A 25,582-nucleotide genomic window follows, 5' to 3' on the forward strand; every position below is an offset into this window, starting at 1 on the left:
AAAGTGCACTCAAATACAACTCCTTTCCCCAAACCAAATTTCTGCCGTCGATATCAAATTATTATTCGCCTTGACTGTTAAATCTGTAATGGGAAAGCATTCCCTGCTTATAAAATAGCTTAAGTTTGTAATCTATGCAGTGAATTCCATGTGGTGTTCACTTTCACATGCAACTTTTTATATAACTGGTATGGTGGCCCAAGATGCCAAACAGAGCAAATGATTCAAATAAAAAGTAAAACATACATAAAAAACGAAGAAATCTAATCTGGGTGTAGTAGAAAGATGCCAACACCGTGGGTGTTGCGAGATTCCAATCGGTCCAGTGGAACAGCCACGTAGCGCATTCGAGCCTTCCCTCCAGCACACGCTTCCTAGAAAGGAGCCCTTGCACCTGTACAAAGCGAGGACTCAAGTTCAGGGGCTTTGTCTCCAAAGAACAAAGATCAGCCCAGCTGCTCTCTCGCTGTTCCTAAGTGACGAAGCCGCCTCGGGAACCCCAGCAGCCACCCGAGCTGCGCCCCGGCAGCAGCCCACCCGGCGGCGCGGCGGCCGCCCCCGCCCGTCGGGCCCCTTTAAGCGCCGCGTGCGCCTCCGCCCCCGCCCCCCGCGTGCCTGCAGCACGGGGCCGCCCGATCGGGGCCGCGCCTCCCGCCGGGGTTACGTGAGCCCGGGGCGGGCAACCATCAGGCCAATGGCCGCCGCCGGGGTGGCCGTGCTCCTCCCGCGCCGCCGCCGCCGCCGCGGTGGGATTGCGGGCTCCTCCCGCAGGAGATAACTGTCAGCGTGAGAGGCGGCGGCGGCGGCGGGCCGGCTCCGTCAGAGGACCGGCCGCCGGCGGCCCCGGCCCCGAGCAGAGTTACTCAGCCGCAGCGGCCCCGCGCTCCCGCAAGGCTGGGCGGCCGCGCCGCCGCCGCCGCGATGGCCCGGCCGCCGCCCCCGGCTGCGCGCTGAGCCGCCGGCCCCCGAGCGCCACGGCCGGAGCCGCAGTGGCGGCGGCAGCATCATGGCCCCGACCCTGCTCCAGAAGCTCTTCAACAAAAAGGGCAGCGGCGGCAGCGGCGGCTCCGCGGCGGCGTCTGCCCAGGGCAGGGCTCCCAAGGAAGGACCCGCCTTTAGGTGAGGGGGCGCCGAGGGGCGAGGCTGGCGCGGGACCGGAGTTGGCTGCGGCGCCCGCCGGGGATGGGAAGGAGACGGGGAGGGGGCCGCCCGGACGTCGCAGCCCTTCGCCGGCGCGGGGTCCCGGGCTGGTCATCCTGGACGCGCCGGAGCCGAGGGTGGCCCCGAAACCTCGGTGGCCGCGAGGGTCCCTCCTTCTCTCGCTTTACCCACTACTCTGGGTCCCATCCTCCTTTCAGAGTTGCTCCTTGGGGGTCCCGGGCGTGCGCGGGCTTGGCCGTGGAGGGGGGCGATTGGCCGGGAATTGGGGTGAACCCCTTCCCAGCAGAGCCGCCTGGGCGCCTCTGCGGGCGCTGCAAAGCTGTGAGCTGTCATTTTGAGGGCAGCTCCAACCTATTGTGTACGTGACAGTATTTTGAAGTTGTGAAGGAGCAACAGTCACGAGAAAGGCATCTTCCTTCTTTCTCGCTGTGTATGACAAGATCGCAGAAGGATGAAGAAAAGCATGTCATTTCACCATCATTGGGAAGGTTGATGCCGCATGAGGTGCGGGAAGAGGGAGTAAAATGCTTTTATGAAATGGCTGAGATTTCAGTTTCACAGAGCTGGTGCATAGAGTTTACACGCGCGACCTCTGAAGTCACACGCCTTTGCCTAATCAGAGCTAGCATGAATGGAGCATGGACGATCTGAAACACTTTATATCGATTTCTCGTTATTTCTCTAACTGCCCTGTGTGGTCGGTGCTCTTGTAATTCCCATTTTACAGATGAGGAAACAAAGTCACAGAGAACTTAAAACAGTTTGCCTGAGATCCACGGCTGTACTGGGTAGAGCCTGCATTTTGACCCAAGGAATGTGACCACAGAATAAATCTTTAAAATCTCTTCGCCCTTCTGCTTTCAAAGGCTCACTTTTAAAAGACGCCTTAAAATGCACACTTAGGTTAGGAAGTTCATTTGCTTGCTTTCAACAGTTTTGTTTTTTTTTCCCTAGCAAAATTTTTATTGAGTATCAACTTTCAACTGTAACAGCCTGCTAGGTGCTTTTTGGCCAAAATGTCTTGCAAAAGCAGTTTATTATTAAACAATTCTGGTCCCAGTGTAATAAACCTTTTAAAAGTTTCAAGTGTTTGAGTAAGTTTTGTGTTCCAGATTTTGCTTTTCTTGAATGCCATTCATTTAAAACACACACAGCCCCTCACTGCATTTGTAGGCACATTAAATACTAATATTTTATATTTGTGGGGGTGGGTGTTGGTATATGGTGGTGTTTAGGAAGGAAATTGTGAGGACTTTCAACTGCCTTAGTTAAATTCTCATATTTCCTTTAGGCTAACTGAATCCTTATAATTTGAGTAGGGAATTGTATTCCTTTCACTGCTTTGAGTACTACTGATGCTGTGTTCCTTCTCAGAATGGTAGAATTACTTCAGACCCAGGGTGTGTAATTTCTTCTCTTCCCTTTTAGTAACCCAGACTCCATCAAGGGAACAAAGCCTGTGGAGAAAAGGGCATGTGTGTTACAGGTGTTTTTACTTTGCCAGCCATTTGTCAAGGGCATTTAAAGCCATTTTCATGCTAGTGGAGATAGTTAAGTGACATTGTTATCATTTCCTGTGTTCTCTGCCCAGTTGCCCACCATCATTTCCTCCATCCACAAGTTTGAGTGTATTTTGAACAACAACAACAACAAAAAGTGACTATATTTAGGGTCTGGCCATATTAGGGAAATTGATTCCCACTTGGGAACATTATCAGCGTGCTGCTCTGACTTTCCATTGGTGTCTGATGAAGAACACAAAATTGTGCCAAGGACTATTTTTTTTTTTTTTACTTTTTTAATTGACCTCATTAGGATTTTCTACAAGTTTTTGAGGTAAAGGTCTTTGGGAGAATTGGAGATCTCAGCTGACCATTTCAGTCGATGAGGGCCCTTCAGCAGTGTCCCTGCTCTAGGGGTCACAGGAAGCAGCAGACGTCAGTAAAGACTCAGGAAGATGAGGACAAATCAACCAGTGCATCCCCAAGCAAGTCTTCCCTCCAGCTCTTTACCTGACTTAACTCTTAGATGCTGTGTAGTGCTCCTGGGAAAGCCTCCTGGAAAATTTCCCTTTTTCTGCCCTGCAAAATAATGACCTTATGCTTCAACTTGTTCAGATTTAACCAAATAGGAACTAGCATGTGCTTTTTCGTGAAGGGACTGCCTCATAAAGGGTATTAGCTGCCCTTAGGAGCCCACTTTGTAGTTGAATAGATTTCAAGGAATTAAGATAAAATATTTATGCTAAAAATCTAGTATTCCTAACATGAATTTGAATTTATATTCTTCAGTGCATTTAAATACAGGATGTAACTTGCAGATCTTGAGACTGAAAGGTTCCCCTGAAGATTTAGGTAGACTTTCTGGGCAGTTTTGTAGTATATGTTTCCATATGTTTTCTTAAAAAAACAATTAAAAATAAGATTCATTTATATATTTTTGTTTCAGAGTTTGTGGACGCCTTCTATATATTTTTCTTTCTGCAACGGACATGGACGAGTTATTTTAAACTTTTTTCATGTCTTTGAAGTTTTGCTCTTCATCAAGTTTTGCCCTGGATGTTATTCTGTTCACTCTTGGGCACATCCTGGTCATTTTTCTGGGTTTCTTACTGTTCTCTCCTTCCTCCAGTTTTCACATACTGTTGTTGATTAGAGAGAAAATTTATTGTCCAATATAAGCAGCTTATATCACATGCGATTTTCATATCTTCATGTTTTCTGGCATTCTGTCTAAAAAGAGAATCATACACTTCCTTAAGTGTATTTCTTTTAGGATCTTGATAAAAAGCCTTTTTCTTAGCTTTGGGGGAGGAGGTTGCTAGGAAAATAGAAAGGGAATAAAAGAGATTGAATTTGCATGTTTGGGAGAGGTAGTAAGGAACACAATATGATTATGGTATTTGTGAAGTGTAAGCTGTATTTAAAGTTATAAAATTGCATTGTGGTCTTGAAATTTGAGAGGTTTCTTTATTTGCTGGTCTTCAGAATGCATTTACAGTACTTTTTAATTAATTGATATAGAAATACATATTTGAATAACCCTTTGTTCCAGAAGGATAAATTAGAACAAAAAGAGATTATTTATCTAATGACTCAGGTCAGAAGTAGAATTAGATTCTTGGTTACTTTGAATTTAAGGTCAGCGTGTTCATTTAGGAATTTTTAAAAGCCAAGATATGCTCACTGACATGCATGTCTGGTTCAAGTTTGAAGTTTTATTTATTTATTTTTTAAAATACGTTTTTATTGGTTGTTAGAGAGGAAGGGGGAGAGAGAGAGAGAGAGAGAGAGAGAGAGAGAGAGAGAAACATCCATCGGTTGCCTCCTATACCCACCCTCACCGGGGATCAAACCCAAAACCTTGGTATGTGCCCTGACCAGGAATCACAACAGCAGCCTTTCAGTGCATGGGATGACACTCAGCCAACTGAGCCACCCTGGCCAGGGCTGAAGTTTTATCTTAAAGGATTTTTTTAAATGTCTCCGGTGAATAAGTGGAGTAGCTTCCACCTTAAAATGTGTATGTAGCAGGGAGGTAGAAAAGGTCACAGGTTAGCAGATATTTTATTTTGGACCAGTTAGAAGAAGTGAGTAAACAAAAATATCACTTGGATCTGAGGAGTAAATAAAAGCATTTCAGCTTCTTGGTGGCAAAAAAACTAGAAAGAGTAGACTTTCGCTCCTGCCCTCCAGTCCTGAATGGCTTAGTTAGTGTTAATCCACATTCTGTTAGAACAACTTTAAGTAATCTGTTACCAGGTTAGTATAAATATAATGTAATCCACTTATCATTATTATCGAAATGCATCTGATGCTCATGTGCTTGTGGTTTTGTGCAAATCAAGGTAGGACACCCTTGGTCCCGTCCCGCCTACTGGAGTTTGCAGTCTGAAGGACAACAGCTTATATACCAAGATGAACAAACAGCAAATAACACACTGAAAACTGTAACAAGAAGATAATTTAAACACTGACAAAGAGTAAATCTTTACATTAAGTATAGCGTTAAGAACTCACTGTACTCATCCTGTGTGTGGCTGAGAGCAGGAACATGACTTAATCTTCCCTCCCACAGAGAGATATTACACAGAAGTGCTTCCTCTCCTCCCCTCCCATCGCCAGCTCCTAGGATACAGGCATTTCTAATGACATTTTTCTGAGGTAGGGTGGAGAATATGCTGGGAAAAAACACAGTTTTTAGTTCCACTGCACTCAATTTTTTTTTAAATGCCTATAACAAAACATGTGACACACACATAGTTTTGATTTCTTCTTACTACTTTCTAGAAGTCTTCCTGGGTGTTTCCTTGCCTGCTATTGTGGGTTTTTTGGCACACTCATTACATCGTATCTCCTTGTCCTGAAACATGCCTTACGCTGGGGGTAGGGGGTGGGGCGGATATTAGAGATTTTTGGCAGAAGTAAAGAAGGGTCTGACTGTTCCATCGAATGCAGTGGGTTCTGCTAAAAGCACCTGGGAGACAAATTAAGGAGATCATTGATTTAATCCTGCTTCATGCACCAGGTGAGACCCAACACGTCTCTTCATTTCTCTGGCCCTCATTTGTAAAGTGACATCATCACTGCTATGTAATAGGGTTGTGGTGAGGAGGTAACATAATGAGTTTGGAAACCTTTTGAAAAGAATAAAATGCAATACAGAATTATTCAAGTATTACCAAGAACCTTTTAAGTCATGGAAATCAGTATTATTCATATTGAAGCTTTCCTGAAATTGAATAATTTTTCAGAATGATTCAACCTAAAGGACAACTGATTATATATTCATTATATATATGATCCAATTTTCTCTCCATAGATGGGAGACTTGAGATAGAACTGAGGTGACATGTTTTTATTTACTTACTTTTTTAACCTTGATGTCAGCGATAAACAGAACCTAAGTTTTTAGAGGAATATTAAAGATACTCGGCATGCAGTAACTCAGACCCGGGTGGAGGTGACTGGGAGTTCAGAAATATTTTTAAGACTGTGATGTATTAGTTTTTCAGAATTATTTGCAAGTTTTTAAAAAAAAAAATCAAGAATACAATTTTATTTAGCCAAAGGGGGGAATTTGTTAAACAGAATGATATAGCCACACAATGGATGATACTCTGCAGCAGCCAAATATTTGTTTATATTTACATTAAAAATGTATGCAGGCCCTGGTCGGTTTGGCTCAGTGGTTACAGCGTCGGCCTGGGGTCCCAAGAGACCCGGGTTCGGTTCCCGCTAAGGGTATGTACCTCAGTTGCAGTTTGTACCCGGCCCTGGTTGGATCGTGCGGGTGGCAGCCACTTGGTGTGTCCCTTTCACGTCGATGTTTTTCTTTCTCTCTCTCTCCCTCTCTCTCCCTCCCACTCTATCTGAACAAAAAACGAAAAAATGTCCTCAGGTGAGGATAAAAAAAAAAACTGTATGCAGGGTGTCTGGATTCTATTACATTTTGAGAATGAAATGAATTTTAATAAACACTGGCTTTATAATTATTCAGAGTATGTGCATACATTTTTGGGACACCCTGTGTGTGTGTGTATGCACATTTATATGCACACACACATGCACATATACACATGTGTATTTGTGGATATATACATACACTGAAATGTGTTCTCAATAGAAAAAATAGAAACTTATATGAATAATATTTAAAAATAGGAGTGTGTAATTTGATTATGCATGTGTGGACGAGGGTTAGGAACACTTTACACCAGCATATTAACAGTGGTTGCCAAGGGGTAAGTGAAAATTTTATTTTACTCTTTTGTGGTTTTTTTTCTCTTGGCATTTTGGATTTTTCTCTAATAAATTTACATTACTTTCGTGATTTAAATTATTTAAGTGTTAAATAGTCTTTGGGGTATTTTACACTACGAAGGAGAGAGTGAGAATAACGTGAGAAACTTGATTTGAATAAAAACTCATAGAATTTTTCCTCTTTGTTAAATAACTGGTAGTTCCTGTTATTAAAAGTAATATGCTGTGAATTTTAATGTACTTAAAACCTAAGTTCATTGTAAGCCTTAGGAGGCCAATTTAATTGGTGATGCTGAAAATTGTTGGCAGTATACCTGTGCAAATTTTTACTAGTTAGACAGGGTCACTGCTTCCCCTGAGTCTTAGAGCCCAGTGTAGTCTTCACCCACACAGGTCTCAAGTTAGTGATCAAGAGAGATCTAATTAATATATATTTGAAACATTTTTATAAAAAATTGACACAACTTCTAGATTTTGGGGAAACTTGGGTAAGTTAAGGGGCTTGGCTTGGATGTGTTTAAAGCTAAAACATACATTATGATTTTAAGTTCTGAATTGATCATGTTACACATTGTTATTTGACTTATAAGTGGTCTTGAGAAATGGTCTGGGCATGTGGCCTTTTAATGTAAGTATGGATCTAAAGAGAGTATTGGTTTTTGTTGTGGCTTTAGGTTGTGTTTCTCATGGCTTATTTGTGAGGTCATTGTAAGGAAGCCTCTTTGCTGTTGTGTTTCCTTGGCAAAGGAAGTTGTAAAAGATTGTCCTTGTACTCATGGAGTGCTTTGGCTGCCAGTGTGAACTCCTGGTGGGTAAATCTGATTTGGGAACTGGTCCTGTGCTTACTTCTCCAGCCACTGTTTTTCTTGATGTGGGCGAAAAGGAACAAATGTTTTATCCTGATTGTACAAGTCCCTTGCCTAGTGTGAATTGTTAAGCCTGCACTATGAGGTCATGTCTTTGGCTGTGCAAATCATTCTTTCCCTTTTAGTATAAGAGGGCTGAAATATTTGGTGAATTTCTATTTAGCAAGCGTTCTTTATCTCAGGTTTGCGAAAAAATGATTATTATGTAAAAGAGGAAAAACAGGATGGACTTTTCCAGTTAACTGGGCATGAAATAGTGATTTCCCTCAACTCCACCCGGTCTGTAAATGGAACATCCATGACTCACTTCTCAGGGCCACACAGGCACTTTTGTAACCAGTGCTTGAATGGGAGGGTGGGTTGGGGATGGAAGGAGATGGGCTGGCATCCCACTTGTGTTCAGCCAGAATCTGTCCAGCTGCCTTTATAATGGACTTCTGAAAAGGACAATGTGCCTTCTCATACATCACGCTACATATTTTTTCTTATTGCACTTTCTGTTTGTACTGAAATAATACAACATATTAAGTGCAATAAATGTAGCCATTAATACTATAATGCTGTGGATTAGTGTTGTATAGCCCAGTGCTCTTCCTCTTACATAAGATTTTAGTATTAGCATGAGTCTGGATTCCTGACTATCATATTCCTCTCTCTTTAACTGTATGGCTTTCATTTCTCTATATATTTAGAATATTTTTTCTAGTTAATTGTCCCCAAATTTTGTTTAATTTGTAGATTGTGCTCTGGAATATATGGCCGGCAGCATAGTTTATAAAGAGATATATGTACTGCCTGGCCGGTGTGGCTCAGTGCATTGAGCATCAACCCATGGACTGAGACATCCGGGTTCAATTTCTGGTCAGGGTTGCAGGCTCAATCCCCAGTAGGGGGCGTGCAGGAGGCAGCCAATTGATGTTTCTCTCTCCCTTCCTTTCTAAACAAATCAATAAAACATTTTTTTTTTTAAAGAGAGAGACATGTACTGCTTTATGAAGATAATTTTATCACCACACCTAAGATTTTTTAATAATAAGTGCATTTCTATAGTTGGTCTACTATATCTCTCAATAAATGATCATTGGTATTTGATTATACACTGATGTCTAATTGAAAATGACTACCAATTTATGGAGGGTGTCTAAGTGAGAGTGGTCATTGGGGCAGTAGAAATTCATTCCCTAAATGTTGAGGGGGATGGATTGAGAACCTACATATCTGGTGGGGCCCTCAGTCTAGTTCCCAGTAAGGATAGTTACATGTTGCAAGTTAATAATTTAATTAAGCAGTATGTGTCAACAATCCTAACTCTGTGTGTTTATGACAGAAATATTTTTTTCTAGGAAAAGTAATAGTCTACTTATTTGAAAGCACCTGTTACATTGCGTATATAGATATCAGCAGAAATTAAACATGTACACAAATTTACTTGGTAATTTAACACAACCTAAAAAATATACTAACTTTAGAAGTGTCTGATTTTCCTTGATTTAGGTATACTTGAGACCCTGCATCACCCAGTGCAGCATCACCAAGATTTAATGGCCAAACAGTTATTAATTTTATTTATTTGTGGCCTACTCTGACCAAAAGGTATATGTGTATATGTTTAACATTTTATTCATGATATATTTCCACAAAACACATTAACATTTACTTTGAGTTTTACAAACAGAAAATGAGAATTTGCTTACAAGTACACATGTATCAGTTAAATAGAATGGAGTGGATTTTTGCATTTTATTGGATAAATTCTACTAACTAAACTTTTCATTCAGTTGTCATGGCAACTCTGTTTCTTCACAACTTGAGGACAAGTTAGATGTTAACCAGAACATTCCTCAAGAGATGAAACAGGTGTTGATTTAGGATGTGTTAGGAAGAAACAACAAAATCAACAGTCTGATCAGTTCTGCTTTAACACCTTATAAATACTTCAGATTGCCAATTCTCTCTCTCCCTGGTGTACGCAGAAAATTGGACATTTTCTTTTTTTCTGTCTTACAGTTGAAAACTTAGAGGCGATGGGGAAAAAAAAAATCAGTCTTTTTGCTATCATTTAGCTCTTAGTTAACTATCCTCATTTACTCAAGACCTTTTATAAAATACGATTGAGAAACAGTGACAATATTTTTAAAATTTGCCACTTTAAAGCATACATTTGAAAGTAATTAAATGAAAATAACATGTTATGGTTAGAGCACCCATATGGCACTTCTTCTAAATCCTGGCCCTGCCTTTGTGTCTGTGGTGCTCAATGCACTGCTTTTAGCAGGAAGTTGCATTTAATGAAATACTGTTGAATGAGTGAATATAAGAGTTTTGCAAACTGATGATCCTCAAGATTCTTTGGTATTCCAGAATCTGATCTCTTGAAATATCAATGTTTTTTAGTAGGGAACTGCCTTTCTTGATATTTCTGGCATGCATTGTGACTTTTTTTAAAGGAACCTGTTAAAATCTTTCTTTTTTCCATTAATATTAATGAATTGTTTTTCTGGTATCAAATTCGGAAGATAAATACTCTAAAAGGACCTGCTGCCTCCTCAGAAAACAAAACAAAAACAAAAATGAATGAAGAGATCCAGTTGTAAAGTCCCACAGCTATTGAATATGTACTGGAAACAGTAAATATCTGCAAACTTCTGAAATTATTGGCTGTGTATTATTAATATAAAACTGTTCTATACTTTTTAGATTTATTGGAATTCCTGTGTGGCTTGGTAAAACCAAAATACATTATGGAATGAAATTAGCCAATTTGTGCTTTCAAATTTAAAATATAGCACACTTAATTATAAAAATAGTGTTGGTATTCTGAACCCTGCAGAGACTGTTTGCATGTTACATAAAGTAAGTGCTTTGGATAAAAGATGGAATCATCTCTGCTTTCCATGTATGATTTTCCCATTTGAAAAAATAACTAAAAAATGGTTTTATAAATCTGACATGTTCTTTAAGAAGAGTATAGTCAAGACTAACACATCATTAGTGATGGCCTACACTGTGTGAGGGAGTGAACTATGAGTAAACATTTTCCCTGAGCACATCAGGCAATGTCTGTTTGTTTTAGAATGGTACATTGAATAAGTTAGTTGCTAGGGCAGGAGAAGGTAGTAGGGACTACTGTCTCTGCCTAAAGGGAGAAGAAGAACCCTTGGTAGCTACTTGGTTGTTTTCAAGTATGCAACGCTCCATGGTGACCCCATGAACACTGATACCTGGCCCCTGCTGTGGGATCCTATACATGGCTTAGTGCATGGGTTCCTGAAAAATTGTTTACAAATTAAATTACGATTTTATTTTTTTCAATATTATTAAATTTTTAATGCATCTGATAAAAATCAAACAATGTAAAATGATGTACATACACTGAAATATAAGTCTCTCATTTCACACTCCTAATCTCTCTCCCCACAAGCCACAATTATTATTTTTTTATCCTCACTCAAGGACATTTTTTCATTTTTGTTCAGATAGAGTGGGAGGGAGAGAGAGGAAGTGAGAGAGAGAGAGAAACATCTACGTGAAAGGGACACATTGAGTGGCTGCCTCCCGCACAACCCCAACCAGGGCTGGGGACAAACCGCAACCGAGGTACGTGCCCTTAGAGGGAACCAAACCTGGGTCTCTCTGGACCACAGGCCAACGCTCTAACCGTTGAGCCAAACTGGCCAGGGCAGGCTACAATTATTATACCAGTTTCTCTTATATCCTTCCAGAAATATTCTGTGTAAATACAAGAAAAAAATTCTCTTTCATTCACACAAAATGGGGGTTGCTGTATACTCTGTTTAGCATTTTGCTAATAGTTGCCTAGTATTCCATTGAATAAATGCATGTATAATACCTTAACCCAGTGGTTCTTAAGTCTGGCTGGACATTAAAGTTACCTAGAGAGATTTTAAAAGCCCACACCACTCTTCAGAGATCCTGATTTAATTGGTTTGGGTTGGGGCCTACTTGTCTGTCTTTATGAAACCTTCCCCAGATAATTTTCATGTGCAGCCAGGCACACTAATTTTAACCAGTACCCTATTGATGGATACTTAGATTGTTTTCAGGGTTTTTTGTTAGAGATCGTGAACTTCCTGGTCATAAGCTTAAGTATATTTCTAGGATAAGGACCCAGGATGGAGTTTCTGCCCAGTTGCTCTTTAGAAACATGCCTATTTGTACTCCTGCCAACAGCATAGTGGCTGTTTAGTGGAAATGATTTAAAGTACCCTAAAGAAACAATACTGGCAGAGAGGTGGTGATACTCACACCCAGTGCATTCTTGGTAGTTGTTGATCTCTTGTCTGGTCCAATATCTGTGCCCATTGTTTTAAGCTCTTTTACAATTCAACTTTACTGTTCTATGTAGACATACAAATACTCGTACTTTTTTGACCCCAGTGATTTAAAAGAAAAAACGCTCTCTGCATGAAGAAGTTTAAAAAAAAAGCAGAAAAATGTTAGTGCTTGGAGATAGTTTTTAGACATTATGATTAAAATGATAAAAATCTAAAAACAATTATAATAGTTGTCTAACAGCAGGAAAGTGTCTAAATTGTGGTGTTAGCTTCATGGGATATTATATGATGGTTAAATGAATATGAATATGAAGATCGTATTCATATAATCACATATATTCAATATAATATTAACATTATATAATGAAATTAAATGTAGTTAGTATAATTATTACATTAATTATATATAATTATCAATATATTATAATCAATATCATTATTTAATATAATGTTAATATAATGAAATGCTTGATATATATTAAATGGAAAAAAACAAGCCCTGGCTGGTTTGGCTCAGTGGTTAGAATGTCAGCCTGCAGACCAGAGACCTGGGTTCAGTTTCCGCTAAGGGCACGTACGTCGGTTGCAACCCGGCCCCGGTTGGGGTCATGTGGGTGGCGGCCACTTGATGTGTCTCTCTCATATAGATGTTTCTCTCTCTCTCTTCCTTCCTCTCTCCCTCCTGCTCTATCTGAAGATAAATGCAGAAATGTCCTCAAGGGAGGATAATTTTAAAAAAAACACACACACACACAACCAATTAGTATTATAAGATGAATATATTAGCAAAATATATAAATATATGACCAATGACTACAAAGGAAAACAGAAAAATATAGCAGTTGATGTGATATGGTAATGAGCTTGCGGGTCAATAACCTTTAAAAAAATTCCTTTATTATAAAACTGGGCAACATAAACTTAGGAGAAAATTTGTTTTATAATGCAAATAGCCACTTATGGTTTTAAAGATGTATTTTCATATTTTAAACCTCGTTAATTAGTGGACATATTATAGAATCTGTATGTAAATGGCTTCTCTTGATTAAGATGCCTGTAAATAGCTGCTTCTCAAGAATTTTAAAGGAGACCCCTCTAGTATCTGTAGGAAATAAAACTCCCATGTGTTGGGCACTGTGCTGAGTTGCTTTTATTTACTCATCTCACTCATGTCTCAAGGTTATCCTTTGAAGGTAGGTGGTAGGTAATTTATATATTATAAGATTATAATTTATAGATGAAATATTGAGGCTTGCTGGAGATTACCGAATGGTTAACTAGGGATGCTGGAAATTCAAACCCAAGTCAGTGAGGTTTTTTTCCTCTCTGCAGGTTTATATATTTGAAGTACCTAAGAGGTTAAGATTCTATGGAGTTTTTAGGGAAGTATGAAGTCTAAATATTATTTCCAGGGAGCTTCCCATTTAATTATACAAATAATAGATTTTAAGTTTAAAAAAGTAATTGATAATACAAAGTAGTAGTTCAGGACCAAATCTCTAAAATCAGATTAAGATGAAAGGAAGGAGTGAGGGCTCTTAGTCTGGCTGGTTGGGAAGGCTTCACCAAGGAGATCAGATCTATGGGTAGAATTTAGAGAGTTGAGGAGCATGAAGACTTTTTATTTTAGAGGTGTTCCTGGGTCAATGAATAGATCAGTTCTTTGAAATAAGAGTGCTCCTGTGAGGTGAGATCCATTGCTTCCAGATTGTGCAGGGTCTTGCAAGCATTATTAATTTAAAAATTTAAATTTAGGTGATCCCAAATAGTAGATGAGGTGTCTTCAGTCTATACTTTGAGGGTTAATAGAATGGTGTCTTTGTTATGGATTCATATTCCTGAGATCAAACCTGGCTCCTACATTACAATGTAGGGTATGTTATCGGTTATCGTCTCGGTGAGTTTTTTCACATGTAAAAATTGCTTTTCTCACAGGTAGTTCTGAAGACTAGAGATAACATGTCAATCATAACCTACTGTGCAGTCCTTGGCACCTATTAAACCTTTGATAAATGGCAGCTCTTTTAACTCTCAGAGCCTTAAATATTATTTCTCTCTCCCCACAGCTCCTTCAGCTACTTCCCTGTATTAATCCCATCTCAGATTGTAGGGACATGGCAAGTCTCTTGTCTTTACCAAAAGGTGGAGTTCCCTCTGTGAAGGCATTGGGGAGCCACTGCACTTTTGAGTAGTGGATTGGTGAAGCAGCGTGCTCTTTTGGTGCTGTGATCCAAGTAAGTGCAGTTTTACTGTATGTGGTATCAGTATGCAGAAGGTGTCTTCCTTAGTTTTCCCTCTGTCTCCCAGTCCTACACCTCTCTTATCTCCAAAGGGAAAACACAAAACTGATACAATAGAAACATCCTGTGGCATAATCTATACTTGGTAAACCTATCTCCTCTCTCTCCCTCTCTCTCTCTCTCTCTCTCTCTCTCTCTCTCTCTCTCTCTCTCTCTCTCTGACTTTGTTTAGAGCAGGTTTAGATTTATACTAAAACTGAGAGGAAGGTACAGAGATGTCCCATACACCCCCTACCTGAAACATGCATAGTCTCCCCCATTCATTATCAAGATCACCCACCAGAATGGTACATTATTTACCAAGGATGAACCTATATTGACACATCAGAATCACACAAAGTTCATAGTTTACCTTAGGGTTTACTCTTGGTGTTATATATTCCATGACTTTGAACAAATGTTATATATCTCCATTATGACAATATCACAGTATTTTTACTGTCCTAAAAATCCTCTGGGCTTTGCCTATTCATCTCCCACCCCCAGAATCTCTTTTTCTGTTTTAGGAGCTCCTGTTTTCTAAGTAGTTTCTGACAGGTCTGCTTCTTGTATTGGTTAATTTCTCAGACATTTATGAAGAGCCAGTTGTGGCTTTATCCTAAAATTCCAGACTTATACCAAGATGAGGAGTTTATGTTTGAGGACTGATTAATTCAGTTACTTTTGATAGATTTATACAACAGAAAAGTTGGGGGGGTGGGGCGGGTGCTGGAAAGAGAGAAAGGCATTTGTCTCAGAAGCTAGAAAAAGAGAAAACTCTCAGTTGTCCAGTAATCTTATCTTGCTGAAGTGCTAAGTACTGCCCCTAATTGCATAGGGGTGTGAGTTTAGATAGTGTGCCAAGGGAAGTGTGCAGCCTCTGTTTGCTCCAAATAAAACCACTAAAAAGCAGTCTAGTTCCAGTAGGTGCAAACCTCCGCTTTGATTTGTTCATTATTTTGTCTCCCTTCTTCCAATCCCCATCAAATCTAGGTTGCATTGGACTTTGCTCTTACAGCTGATTACTCTGCCGAGCTGCTCTTTAGACTACTCCGGCCAGTACTGAGTTTTACAGCTTGGACCATTAAAGTCAATATTGTGTTTAGCACAGTGGTAGCAACGTGAGTTGTTTGGAGATTGCCTTGACCCTGCTAGCATGTTAAGTAGCTGTTTAAGAGGAAAGTTCTTTTCAGAATTATGTCAAATTAGCACCTGATTGTCGGAATTGTTGTGGTCCAATAAGCAGACCATAGTAGGTAACTTCCCGAGGTATTGCTATAATATGTTAGACCCGTGCTCTCTCCTTTTATGTTAGAAACCTGTATGTGCAAAGCACTGGGCCTTTCGTAACCTGGAGACACTGTAGTGGGGGAGGGGCACGGTTATCCTTAATGATAAAATAATTGGGTCTCTTCACTCCTTCAAAACAAACCCCAAAGTATTGTTAATCTATTAATTATTTTCTGTTTAGAAGATTTCCCTTTTCTTCCTATTGTAAAAATATTTGGGATGTGGGACCTTGACCGACACTGCCCTAAGAATTGGGCAAGCAGGCTTTGTATTTATTTTTCTTTCCTTCCCTTCCTCCCTTCCTTCCGACTTCTCAGTAAAGGTCCATCAGCTTAGTCTCTCTGTGGCCTTACAGGGGCAGAGGAGGTCATTTGAACTACACTGGTTTAGGCTCTGGTGGCCTAAAAATCTCACAGCTGGAGTTCTCCCTCTGGCCCCATCCAATCCAGAGCCTGGCCCAGTCTAACTTACTAGGATTTGAAACTGAGATTTGGCATCAAAGTTTAGCAAGTAATTAAGGGTTTATATATCTTCCCTTACTTTCTCTGAATGTTGTGTCCTTGGGGACCTAACTGGTATGCATGGAGGAAGTACATGAGGCATATTTCAGAAGGAAAAACTAGAGGGGATGTGAAAGTGAGAGAGAAGGAATTGTTAGCAAAAAGAATAAACAGGTCTAAAAAGTAGTAATATGTAAAGTAACATCAAGGTTTTGAGCCTGAATAACCTGGGAGAATTACAGCATAATTAATGGAAATAACACATTACAAGGAGAATGACTTTTAAATGGGGAGTGTATACGTTTGGTTTTGTACATCCTGAGTTTGAGGTATAGAGGATATTCTGAATAGTGATGGTTGTGAGGGGAGATATTAAGCCAGCATTTGCCAGAGGACCCAGGAAATGCATATTTTGTTCTCAAGAATAGTTTTTTATATTCCTTTCCTCAAAATTACTTTTGTCAAAATTCTGTTTATTCTTCCAAACTCAGTTCAGATGCCACCTCTGATTGCCTGTGCTGATTGCCGCCGAATGGGCATGCCCTCTTAACTCTCGAACTTCGAGTTCTATTTTTTTTTTTTTATGGCACAACATTCTACTGGTTGTTTTTCTAATTATCCAGATATTACCAGCTTATACCTTGAGTGCAAGGAACATTATATGTATGTTCCTGCAGTGCATAGCATATAACACTGAGTACATTAATAGGAGCTCAGAAAATGTTTACATATATTTATTTAAACCCATTTATTTTTAGCTAGTACCATTACTTAGAGAAAATTTATATTTACTAGCCATTATATAAAGTCCCTTTAACATTTTGTCTCTGAAGCTTTAAGAACATCTCCCAGTGCTTGTATTTCAGAATTTAACCAATAAGTGTTTATCCTATTCATGCATCTTACTGTGTTTTACCCTCCTTTGTTCTTTCTTTTTAGCTACAGGGTTATGTAATTTTTTTAAACCTCAGACTTTTTTAAAATCCTCACCTGAGATATGTTTAGAAAGAAGAGAAGAGAGAGAGAGCAACATTGATCGGAACCGTACCCACCCTGAACCAGGGATTGAACCTGCAACCTAGGAATGTGCCCTGATGGGGCATCAAACCCACAACCTTTTGGTGTATGGACCATCCTCCAACCATCTGGCTCAGACAGAGACTCTGTTTTATAGATCATTTTATTTTTTCCTATATCAGTTCCAGTTTAGATGTCTGAGGTTCACTGACTCAGAAAGAAATGTATGACTTATTCTGTTATGCTTTTTGCCCTGGCCAGTATCTCAGTTAATTGAGCATCATCCCATGCACCGAAAGGTTGCCAGTTCGATTCCTGGTCAGGGCACATACCCAGATTGTGGGTTTGATCCCTGATCAGGGTGTATATGGTTCCCATCAATGTTTCTCTCTTACGTCGATGTTTCTCTCTCTCTCTCCCTCTCCCTCTTCTCTCTCTTAAAAAAAAAGTCAATAAAAGTCAATCAAGTAATCCTCACCTGAGGATACTTTTCTGTTTATCATCAGATAGAGTGGGAAGGAGGGGGGCGGGGAGAGAGAGGGGGGGAGGGGGGGAGAGACAGGGGTGGAGAGAGAGTGAGAGAGAGAGAAAAGAGAGAGAGAGAGAGAAAGAAACATCGATATGAGAGAGACACTTCGACTGGTTGCCTCCCACAGGACCTGAACAAGGCTAGGGACGAACCACAATTGAGATATGTGCCCTTGACTGGAATTGAACCCGTGACTCATTAGTCTGTGGGCTGACGCTCTAAAGGCTGAGCCAAACTGGCCAGGGCAATAAAAAATATTTTTTAAAAAGTAAGAATATGTTTTTGTTTTTTTTAGAGTTTTGGTCTATCATAAGAATAGCTTGAGCACCATCTTTACCTAAACTGACCAGACCTGAAACTCGTTTACCATTTACTTACTGTTCAAAGAACCCTGAAAGATCTTACTGTGTGTTCCCTCTCATTGGACATTTTCCTGGTTTAAAAAAAATGTTTAGTGCCATTTAGAAATATGGCCCTATCCCTGGCCAGTCTGTTACTCAGATTAGTTATGAAAATGTTAAATTCAGTCTTCACACTCATCACTGAAAGACCACTCTGTTTATACTTCTGGAGAAATGGTTCTTTATTCCTACTTTTGTTTTCTGGTCCTAATTCAGTTCTCTGTCCAAGACAGATATTCTACTGGCTTCATGCTGTTTTATCCTCATAAAAACAAGTGACCAGATAGATACCTGTGTATTAATGGAGTTCATGTAGTAAAAACTCGAATGGCAGATGAGATTCTTATGAATAAGGGAACACTTGTTTTGGTTTCCCATGGCCATAGTTTAAAAAAAAACAACTAAGTCTGCTAGTGCATAAATCATATACTATTGCAGCTTCAAGGGACTATCAGAAGTTTGTTCCTCCCGTTTGAATTTTGCGGGTATCCGTTTTAAAGTAAGTTGACCAACTAGGGCTTGAAAATACTTATTTCACCCTTAAATCATGGCTGTTCTGAAATGGTAATGAGAGTTGACAGTGGTTTTTATTTTCCAAAGAACACAGCTTAGTTTGGGAAGAGGCTCCAACAGTCCCCCTCTGCAACCTTTATTCTGTGAGATTCTTGCTCCCTGTTTCCTAAGAGTGGTGACAAATTAACCAGAGTCAAAGGTAATGTGGTTTTGATCTCCTGGAGTTTCCGTCTCCTTATGACGCTTTGTGATTCCCTCTTCATGATGCTCTACCTTTAATTTGCCACTTTACTTGACTTAGATAAGGTAATTTCTTAGTGGAGTGAGGATAGGAAACACAGGGTGGAGAGATTATTTTCTGAGTCTTGCTTTTCTTTTTTTTTTTTTTATCCTCACCCGAGGACATTCTTCCATTTTTTTGTTCAGATAGAGTGGGAGGGAGAGAGAGGAAGAGAGAGAGAGAGAAACATCGACGTGAAAGGGACACATCGAGTGGCTGCCACCCGCTCAACCAACCAGGGCCGGGGACAAACTGCAACCGAGGTATATGCCCTTAGCAGGAACTGAACCCGGGTCTCTCTGGACCGCAGGCCGACGCTCTAACCGCTGAGCCAAACCGGCCAGGGCCTGAGTATTGCTTTTCAAGGCCCTAAGGTTTCTAAGTCTGTGATTTGAATTTTATGTCTGAGACTGAAGCACACGTGGCTCTAGGTGGCTGCTGCCATCTCCCAGTAGTCTAGGACGGGGGCCATCAGGGATTGGAGGGTCTCACACTTAGATGTTATTAAGAAAGTTAGGGATCCCCCCCCCCCTTAGAGTGATTAGCCAGAAGCCCTCTTAATTGAATCATTTCTTTTCCTTAGCAAAGACAAAGAAAGGTTTGTTTAGCCTATGAAATATAGTGATGATGGTTTCAAAGCAAAAACAAGCCATGCTAGAGGGTTAGGATGATGAAATTAGGAATTATATGGGATGCAAACCAATTTCCCCATAGTTTTCTTTTCTATAAATTGTAAGAGAGAGAGGTGCATATTGGTTAAATGTGCTATTGTGTACTAAAGGGCAGTATTTTAGAGAAAGTATAATTGATGAGATGGGCTTAGCTATAACTCACATTTATTTTCCAAAGTAGTTACATTTATTTTATAGACTGGAAAACAGGCACACTGGCCAAGGTCACAGAAATAGTTGTTCGTATGGGTAGGGCCAGATCTGAAACAGAGACCTTTTGATTCCTGCATGGGGCCTTGGCCAGTTTTTAGTCCTATGAATGTGGTAAATTCCCTTGTTTTTGCCCTTGTTAAAAGCTGTTATGAATTTATAGCTAAAATGCATTTAAAAATTTTTAATGATCATAAATCTGCATTTTCTTGTATGTTGTTGAAACTTGGTGTTGTTTCTGTTTTGTTTTGTTTTTTTACTTTTTTTTTTTTAATCCTCATCTGAGAACACTTTTGCATTCATCTTCAGATAGAGCAGAAGAGAGGGAGGAAGAGAGAGAGAGAGACACATCGATTGGTTGCCACCCACATGACCCCAACCGGGGCTGGAGACAAACTGCAACCAAGATATGTGCCCTTAGCGAGAACCGAACCCGGGACTCTCTGGTCTGCAGGCCGATGCTCTAACTGCTGAGCCAGACTGGTCTGGGCATTATTTCCAGTTTTTAAAAATATGTTTTTATTGATTATTTAGAGAGAAAGAAACATCTATCATCTGCCCCCTCCATGCCCTCTACTAGGAATTGAGCCTGCAACACGGGCATTGTGTCCTGACCGGGAATCGAACGGAGATGTTTCTTTTTTTTGATCTTTAAAGCCTACAAAGTAGACCTGATTTTTTGTTTGTTTGTTTGTTTTTATCTTTATTGTTGAATGTATTACAGAGGTTCCTCATTTTCCCCCCATTGACCCCCTCTTCCCTCCCCCCCTGTCTTTTCCCACACTATTATCTGTGTCCATTGGTTATGCATATATGCATATAAGTTCTTTGGTTTATTTCTTCCCATCCCCTAACCCCTTTCCCTTTGAGGTTTGTCAGTCTAGCAATGAATTTGTACTTCTTAATCCCTTCACCTTTTTCACCCATGCCCCCAACACTCCTTCCATCTGGCAACCAATAAAATGTTCTCTGTATCTATGAGAATGTTTCTGTTCTGCCTGTTCATTTTGTTTGTAGATTCAATTGTTGATAGATATGTATTCATTGCCATTTTGTTTGTTCATATATTTTATCTTTTTCTTCAAGAAGACCCTTCAACATTTTGTATAATAATGGTTTGGTGGTGATGAACTCCTTAAACTTGTCCATGTCTGGGAAACTCTTTATATGGCCATCGATTCTAAACGACAGCTTTGTAGGATAGAGTAATCTTGGTTGTAGGTTCTTGCTTTTCATCACTCTGAATATTTCTTGCCACTCCCTGCTGGCCTGCAAAATTTCTTTTGAGAAATCAGCTGACAGCCTATGGGAACTCCCTTGTAGGTAACTAGCTACCTTTCTCTCGCTGCTTTTAAGATCCTCTGTCTTGAACCTTTTGCATTTTGATGATGATGTGTCTTGGTGTGGGCCTCTTGGGGTTCATCTTGTTTGGGACTTTCTGTGCTTCCTGGACTTGTATGTCTGTTTCCTTCACCAAGTTAGGGAAGTTTTCTGCCATTATTGTTTCAAACAGGTTTTCAATTTCTTGTTCTCACTCTTCTCCTCTGGCACCCCCAAGATGCGAATGTTGGCATGCTTGAAGTTGTCCCAGAGGCTCCTTACACTATCCTCATTTTTTTGGATTCTTTTTTCTTTCTGCTGTTCTGATTGGGTGTTTTTTGCTTCCTTATATTCCAAATCGATGGTTTGCTTCTTGGCTTTACCTACTCTACTATTGAATCTCTGTAAATTATTCTTTATTTCAGTTAGTGCCTCCTTCATTTCTGACTGGTCCTTGTTTATGTTTGCTGAGGTTCTCACTAAGTTCATTGAGCATCATTATAACCAGTATTTTGAACTCAACATCTGTTAGGTTGCTTATCTCCATTTCACTTAGTTCTTTTCCTGGGGTTTCGTTCTGTTCATTCATTTGGGACCTGTTTCTTTGTCTCCTCATTTTGGCTTCCTCCCTGTGTTTGTTTCTATGTATTACTTAACGAGAGGTATGGGGATAGCTGAGACCAGATGCTGCTTGTTTGAAAGAATTTAGGAAAACCTGAAGCAGGATCCAAGACAGGCCAATCCTATGGTTAAGCAACTGGCAACAGCTTGGGTGGGCCTGAATGTTGGGTGGGGCGGGGCCTCAGGGAGCCACCAGGGCGGGGCTACCAGTGTGAGCCAGGTTGCTGGAGTCCCAGATATGGCGACTGTCTGCCGCCCCAGGGAAGGGCTCACCAAAGGAACAAAGGCCTCTGACAGCACGTTTGTCCCCGAGAAAGCCCCCTCTCTAGCCCTCGCTCCATTGCCAAACAGCTCAGTTCGTCCCTGTATGTCGCTGGTGCCCCTCGAGCTCCCTCCCCTCTAAGCTTAGAGGGAGAGAGTCCAGTAAGTCTGTGTGTGGGTCCTTTAAGAAGAGTTGCCTGGGGCTCCAGCCGCCTCAGCCTCCCTCAGCCTCAGTTCCCGCTGGTTTTTCTAGCCAGAGTTATGGGGATTCTCTTTCTGGCACTGGAACCCTGAGCAGGGTGCCTGGTGTGGGACGGGGACCCCCCAGTCCTCAGGAAGGACTTTCCCAGCCGTGGGAGCCTCCTGATTTTTATCCGCCACATGGGGTGTGGGGCCAGCCCATCTACCTCCGCCCCTCCTACCAGTCTCGATGCAGCTTCTTAATTCCGTAGTTGTAGGATTTTCATTCAGCTCGATTTTAGGCGGTTCCTGAATGATGGTTGTTTTGTAGTTTAGTTGTAACTTTGATGTGGTTGTGGGAGGACGCGATACCTCATTTACCTCGCTGCCATCTTGACCGGAAGTCTCCAATCGAGATTTTTCAGTCTATGGGACGATGCTCAATTTACTGAGCCACACTGGCTAGGCAAAACTTGGTGTTATTTTCATTAGATTTGTGCCCTTGCCTGATAATGTGGTGCTCAGAACTGTACATGTAACTCATAAAAATCACCTGTGAACTCCTTCTTGTGGCTGTCCCTGTCTCATTTCTCCTGGCGTTTCCCTCACACCTCACACCAGTCAAAGTGTGCTTTTCTTAGTTCCTCAAACCATTTTGAGCTTTCCGTTTATAAAGATTTCTTTGCCTGGAACTCTCCTCCTCCCTACCACCTTAACCTACTTACTCCTGGGCATGGGCTCCGGAACCAGACCTCAGGTTTCCAGTCCTGACACCATCATGTAAAAGCTGTGTGATCTGTATGATCTCGTCAGCTGCTCTGTGCTGTGTGCTGCTGTCTTCTTTTTAGTACATTGGGAAGAACAGTAATGACTTCCTGGTATGGTTATGAGATTTAAATGAGTTTGTTCTTGTGAAGTTAGAACAGTGCCTGGTACATGGTAAGTGCTTTGATAGCTGGAAGCCTTTGCTGATAGTGGGCCCTTACTGTCGCGCTCCCCCCCCCCCCCCAACTACATAGCCCTGCTCTTTCTCTCACATACTGCATTTAGCACCCTATCCTGCTGGGTTGTAATTGCCTCTGTGTGACTCTACCACTCCACTGCGTGGACAGAGAGGACTGTGCCTTGTCTGTACTGTTCACTTTGGGACACAGCGCTGGGCATGTATATGTCCTTGGGAAACATCTGAATAAATGGATAAGCAAAGGATCCATTAGCTCATGTTGTGAGCTTAATGTCTTTGACCTCAGTTTTCCTTTTCTTTTGTGACGATCCTCTTAGCTTTTGTTTGGGGTTTTTGATGGGGGTAATTTTAGGGGGAGGGAGTTAAGATCATCTCCTATTTAGCCTAGATTTCTTTATAGAAGCTTTTGGCATCATAACACATTATTGCTTAGTGTAAAAAGGCTGTACATGGACAGAGTCTTGAGAAGTTGCTGTGTTCTTTAAGAAAGGTTAAAGTGGCTTCCACAAAAACATACTAGACTCCTGAGGAACACCCAGTCGGTGTTGACCACAATCTGGATTTAACCGCATAACTGTCCTAGCCTCCCTGCCCCAGCTCTCTAAACACACACTCACAGGATTTCCCGGCATTCAGCTTTTGTTGGCAATCAGGTGTGCTGTGGCCATGTGTAGCAGTCAAAACCACTTTACTTTCCCCCCTTACATGCTCTATCCTTAGTCAAGAATAAAAACAATGTAAAAGAAAAACCTTATGCAACAGCAGAATAGTTTCTGGTTGAAAGTAATGAGAATTTTGTTTTCCTACTCTAGGGGAGGTGATCTGGCTTAGTCCTGGCGGTTACTCCCGTGCTTGGGGATGTTCTAGGTGAAAATAATGCCGTATTTAAGGAGAAGGGGGAAGGAGGAAGGAGGAAGGAGTTTGCTGTGCTGCAGAGATGCCTTTGTTTAAAGCCATTAAAGGTTTGGAGTACTTGAAGAGTGAGACTAGCGATGCACTGCTGTAGAATCTATGGATTGCCAAGGGGCAGAAGTGAAAAGCCAGGATTAACTAGCTCAAAATGGACTTTCACAGCAGTATCATTTAAAAAATAAGTTCCATGTCCTGAGCTTGCCTGCGTTCCTCTCTGGTCTGCCCTAACAGAACATTGATAATAACAACATGTAGTGAGCACCAACCATGTACAGACACTATTTAAGCACTTTCCACATAGAGCCCATGTATATGTATTTAGTACTTATAGTTCGTTTACATTTTAAATTTTAATGTAAATAAATTTAATTTTTTCTTTTTAAGGAAAGCAAGGCAGGACACGCAGCTATTAAGAGTATGTGTGAAGGTGTGTTGGATTTGAGCCCCACCTCTTTTTTTTACTAGCTGTGTAATTTTGGGCACTTACTTTCCATCTCAGGTTTTATATCTATACATTGAAATAGAGTCCCTATTAGATGAGCTAGTTAGAACAAAGTACTGTGCTAAGTTCATAGTAAGCTGCTTAGTTGTTAGCTAATTAACCATTTGTTATGCTGTCTTTTGTTGGGTGTAACCTTGGTTGTGATTGGTGTCCCGGGAAACTTTTGAAAAATTTCAGAGCATTTCTTCTATGGCCCTGACTGGAAAGGAAGTTAGTTCAGTGTACTGATCAGTGCCCTGGTGGTGTTGCCACTGTCTGCCAATAAAGGATGAGGACACTGTTACCTCTGCCCAGGCTTACCAGGTCTTTCCTGATCTCCAGTCACACCTTGTCATTGGTTCTTTATTTTTTGTGTGGAATCAGACAAAATCGAAGCAGTGTTTCTATAGGAAATGGTGGTGCCTCATTGAACCACTCTTTCCCAGAGCAAGAGGGGACCACATTGCGTTCATGGCGTCTCGACTACTTTAGATTACTCTTCTTTAAGCTGTACCTTCTGCAACATAACCTTAGTTCTTGAGCGTCTCCTGCTGTCCTCCCTTACCCTCAGAGTGTCTAAAATAGAGTGGGATTGGTGTGTGTGTCTATGTAAAATGGAAAGCTGTTAACACTTGGAGGGCATTTCTCATAGTTAATATGTTAAAGATGTTACTATGTTATGAAGAGCAGCTAGTTCATTTGTTGTTAGAACAATGACTATAATATAGGTTAACCTGGATGGCGAGGTACTCTGACCATCTTTTATGATGTTTCTGACATGTGCTCTGAACTCTAAAAGTAAACTTATGAATGAACTTATAGGACCCCATGCAATAAATCTTCATTCAAAAGCATTTACTGATCGTCTTCCATGGTCCAGGTACAACCTGTTGGTAGAATACAAAAATGAATAAGATATGTCCCCACCCTTGAGCAGTTAAGTTTGTAAAGGTTTAGTTCACGCTGTTCTGTTGTAGCTTATATTAAAAGCTGACAGTATACCAAAAGATAGAGGAAGGGAGGACTTAGAGAAGTGCTCCATAAACATTTGTTAAATGACTTAGGCCTC

At 40.8% G+C, this 25,582-nt stretch overlaps 1 protein-coding gene across 1 annotated transcript in view; it reads left to right on the forward strand.

Moving 5' to 3' along the window:
• Nucleotides 1–1,006: 1,006 nt before the first annotated feature.
• Nucleotides 1,007–25,582, forward strand: part of FNIP2 (folliculin interacting protein 2) — a 129,462-nt gene continuing 104,886 nt past the window's right edge. Inside the window, exon 1 of the mRNA XM_036239920.1 lies at nt 1,007–1,119. Coding sequence (XP_036095813.1) covers nt 1,007–1,119 — 113 coding nt within the window. The remainder of the gene's footprint in view (nt 1,120–25,582) is intronic.

Source organism: Molossus molossus, unplaced genomic scaffold (assembly GCF_014108415.1).
Source record: "Molossus molossus isolate mMolMol1 unplaced genomic scaffold, mMolMol1.p scaffold_m16_p_4, whole genome shotgun sequence".
NCBI lineage: Eukaryota > Metazoa > Chordata > Mammalia > Chiroptera > Molossidae > Molossus > Molossus molossus.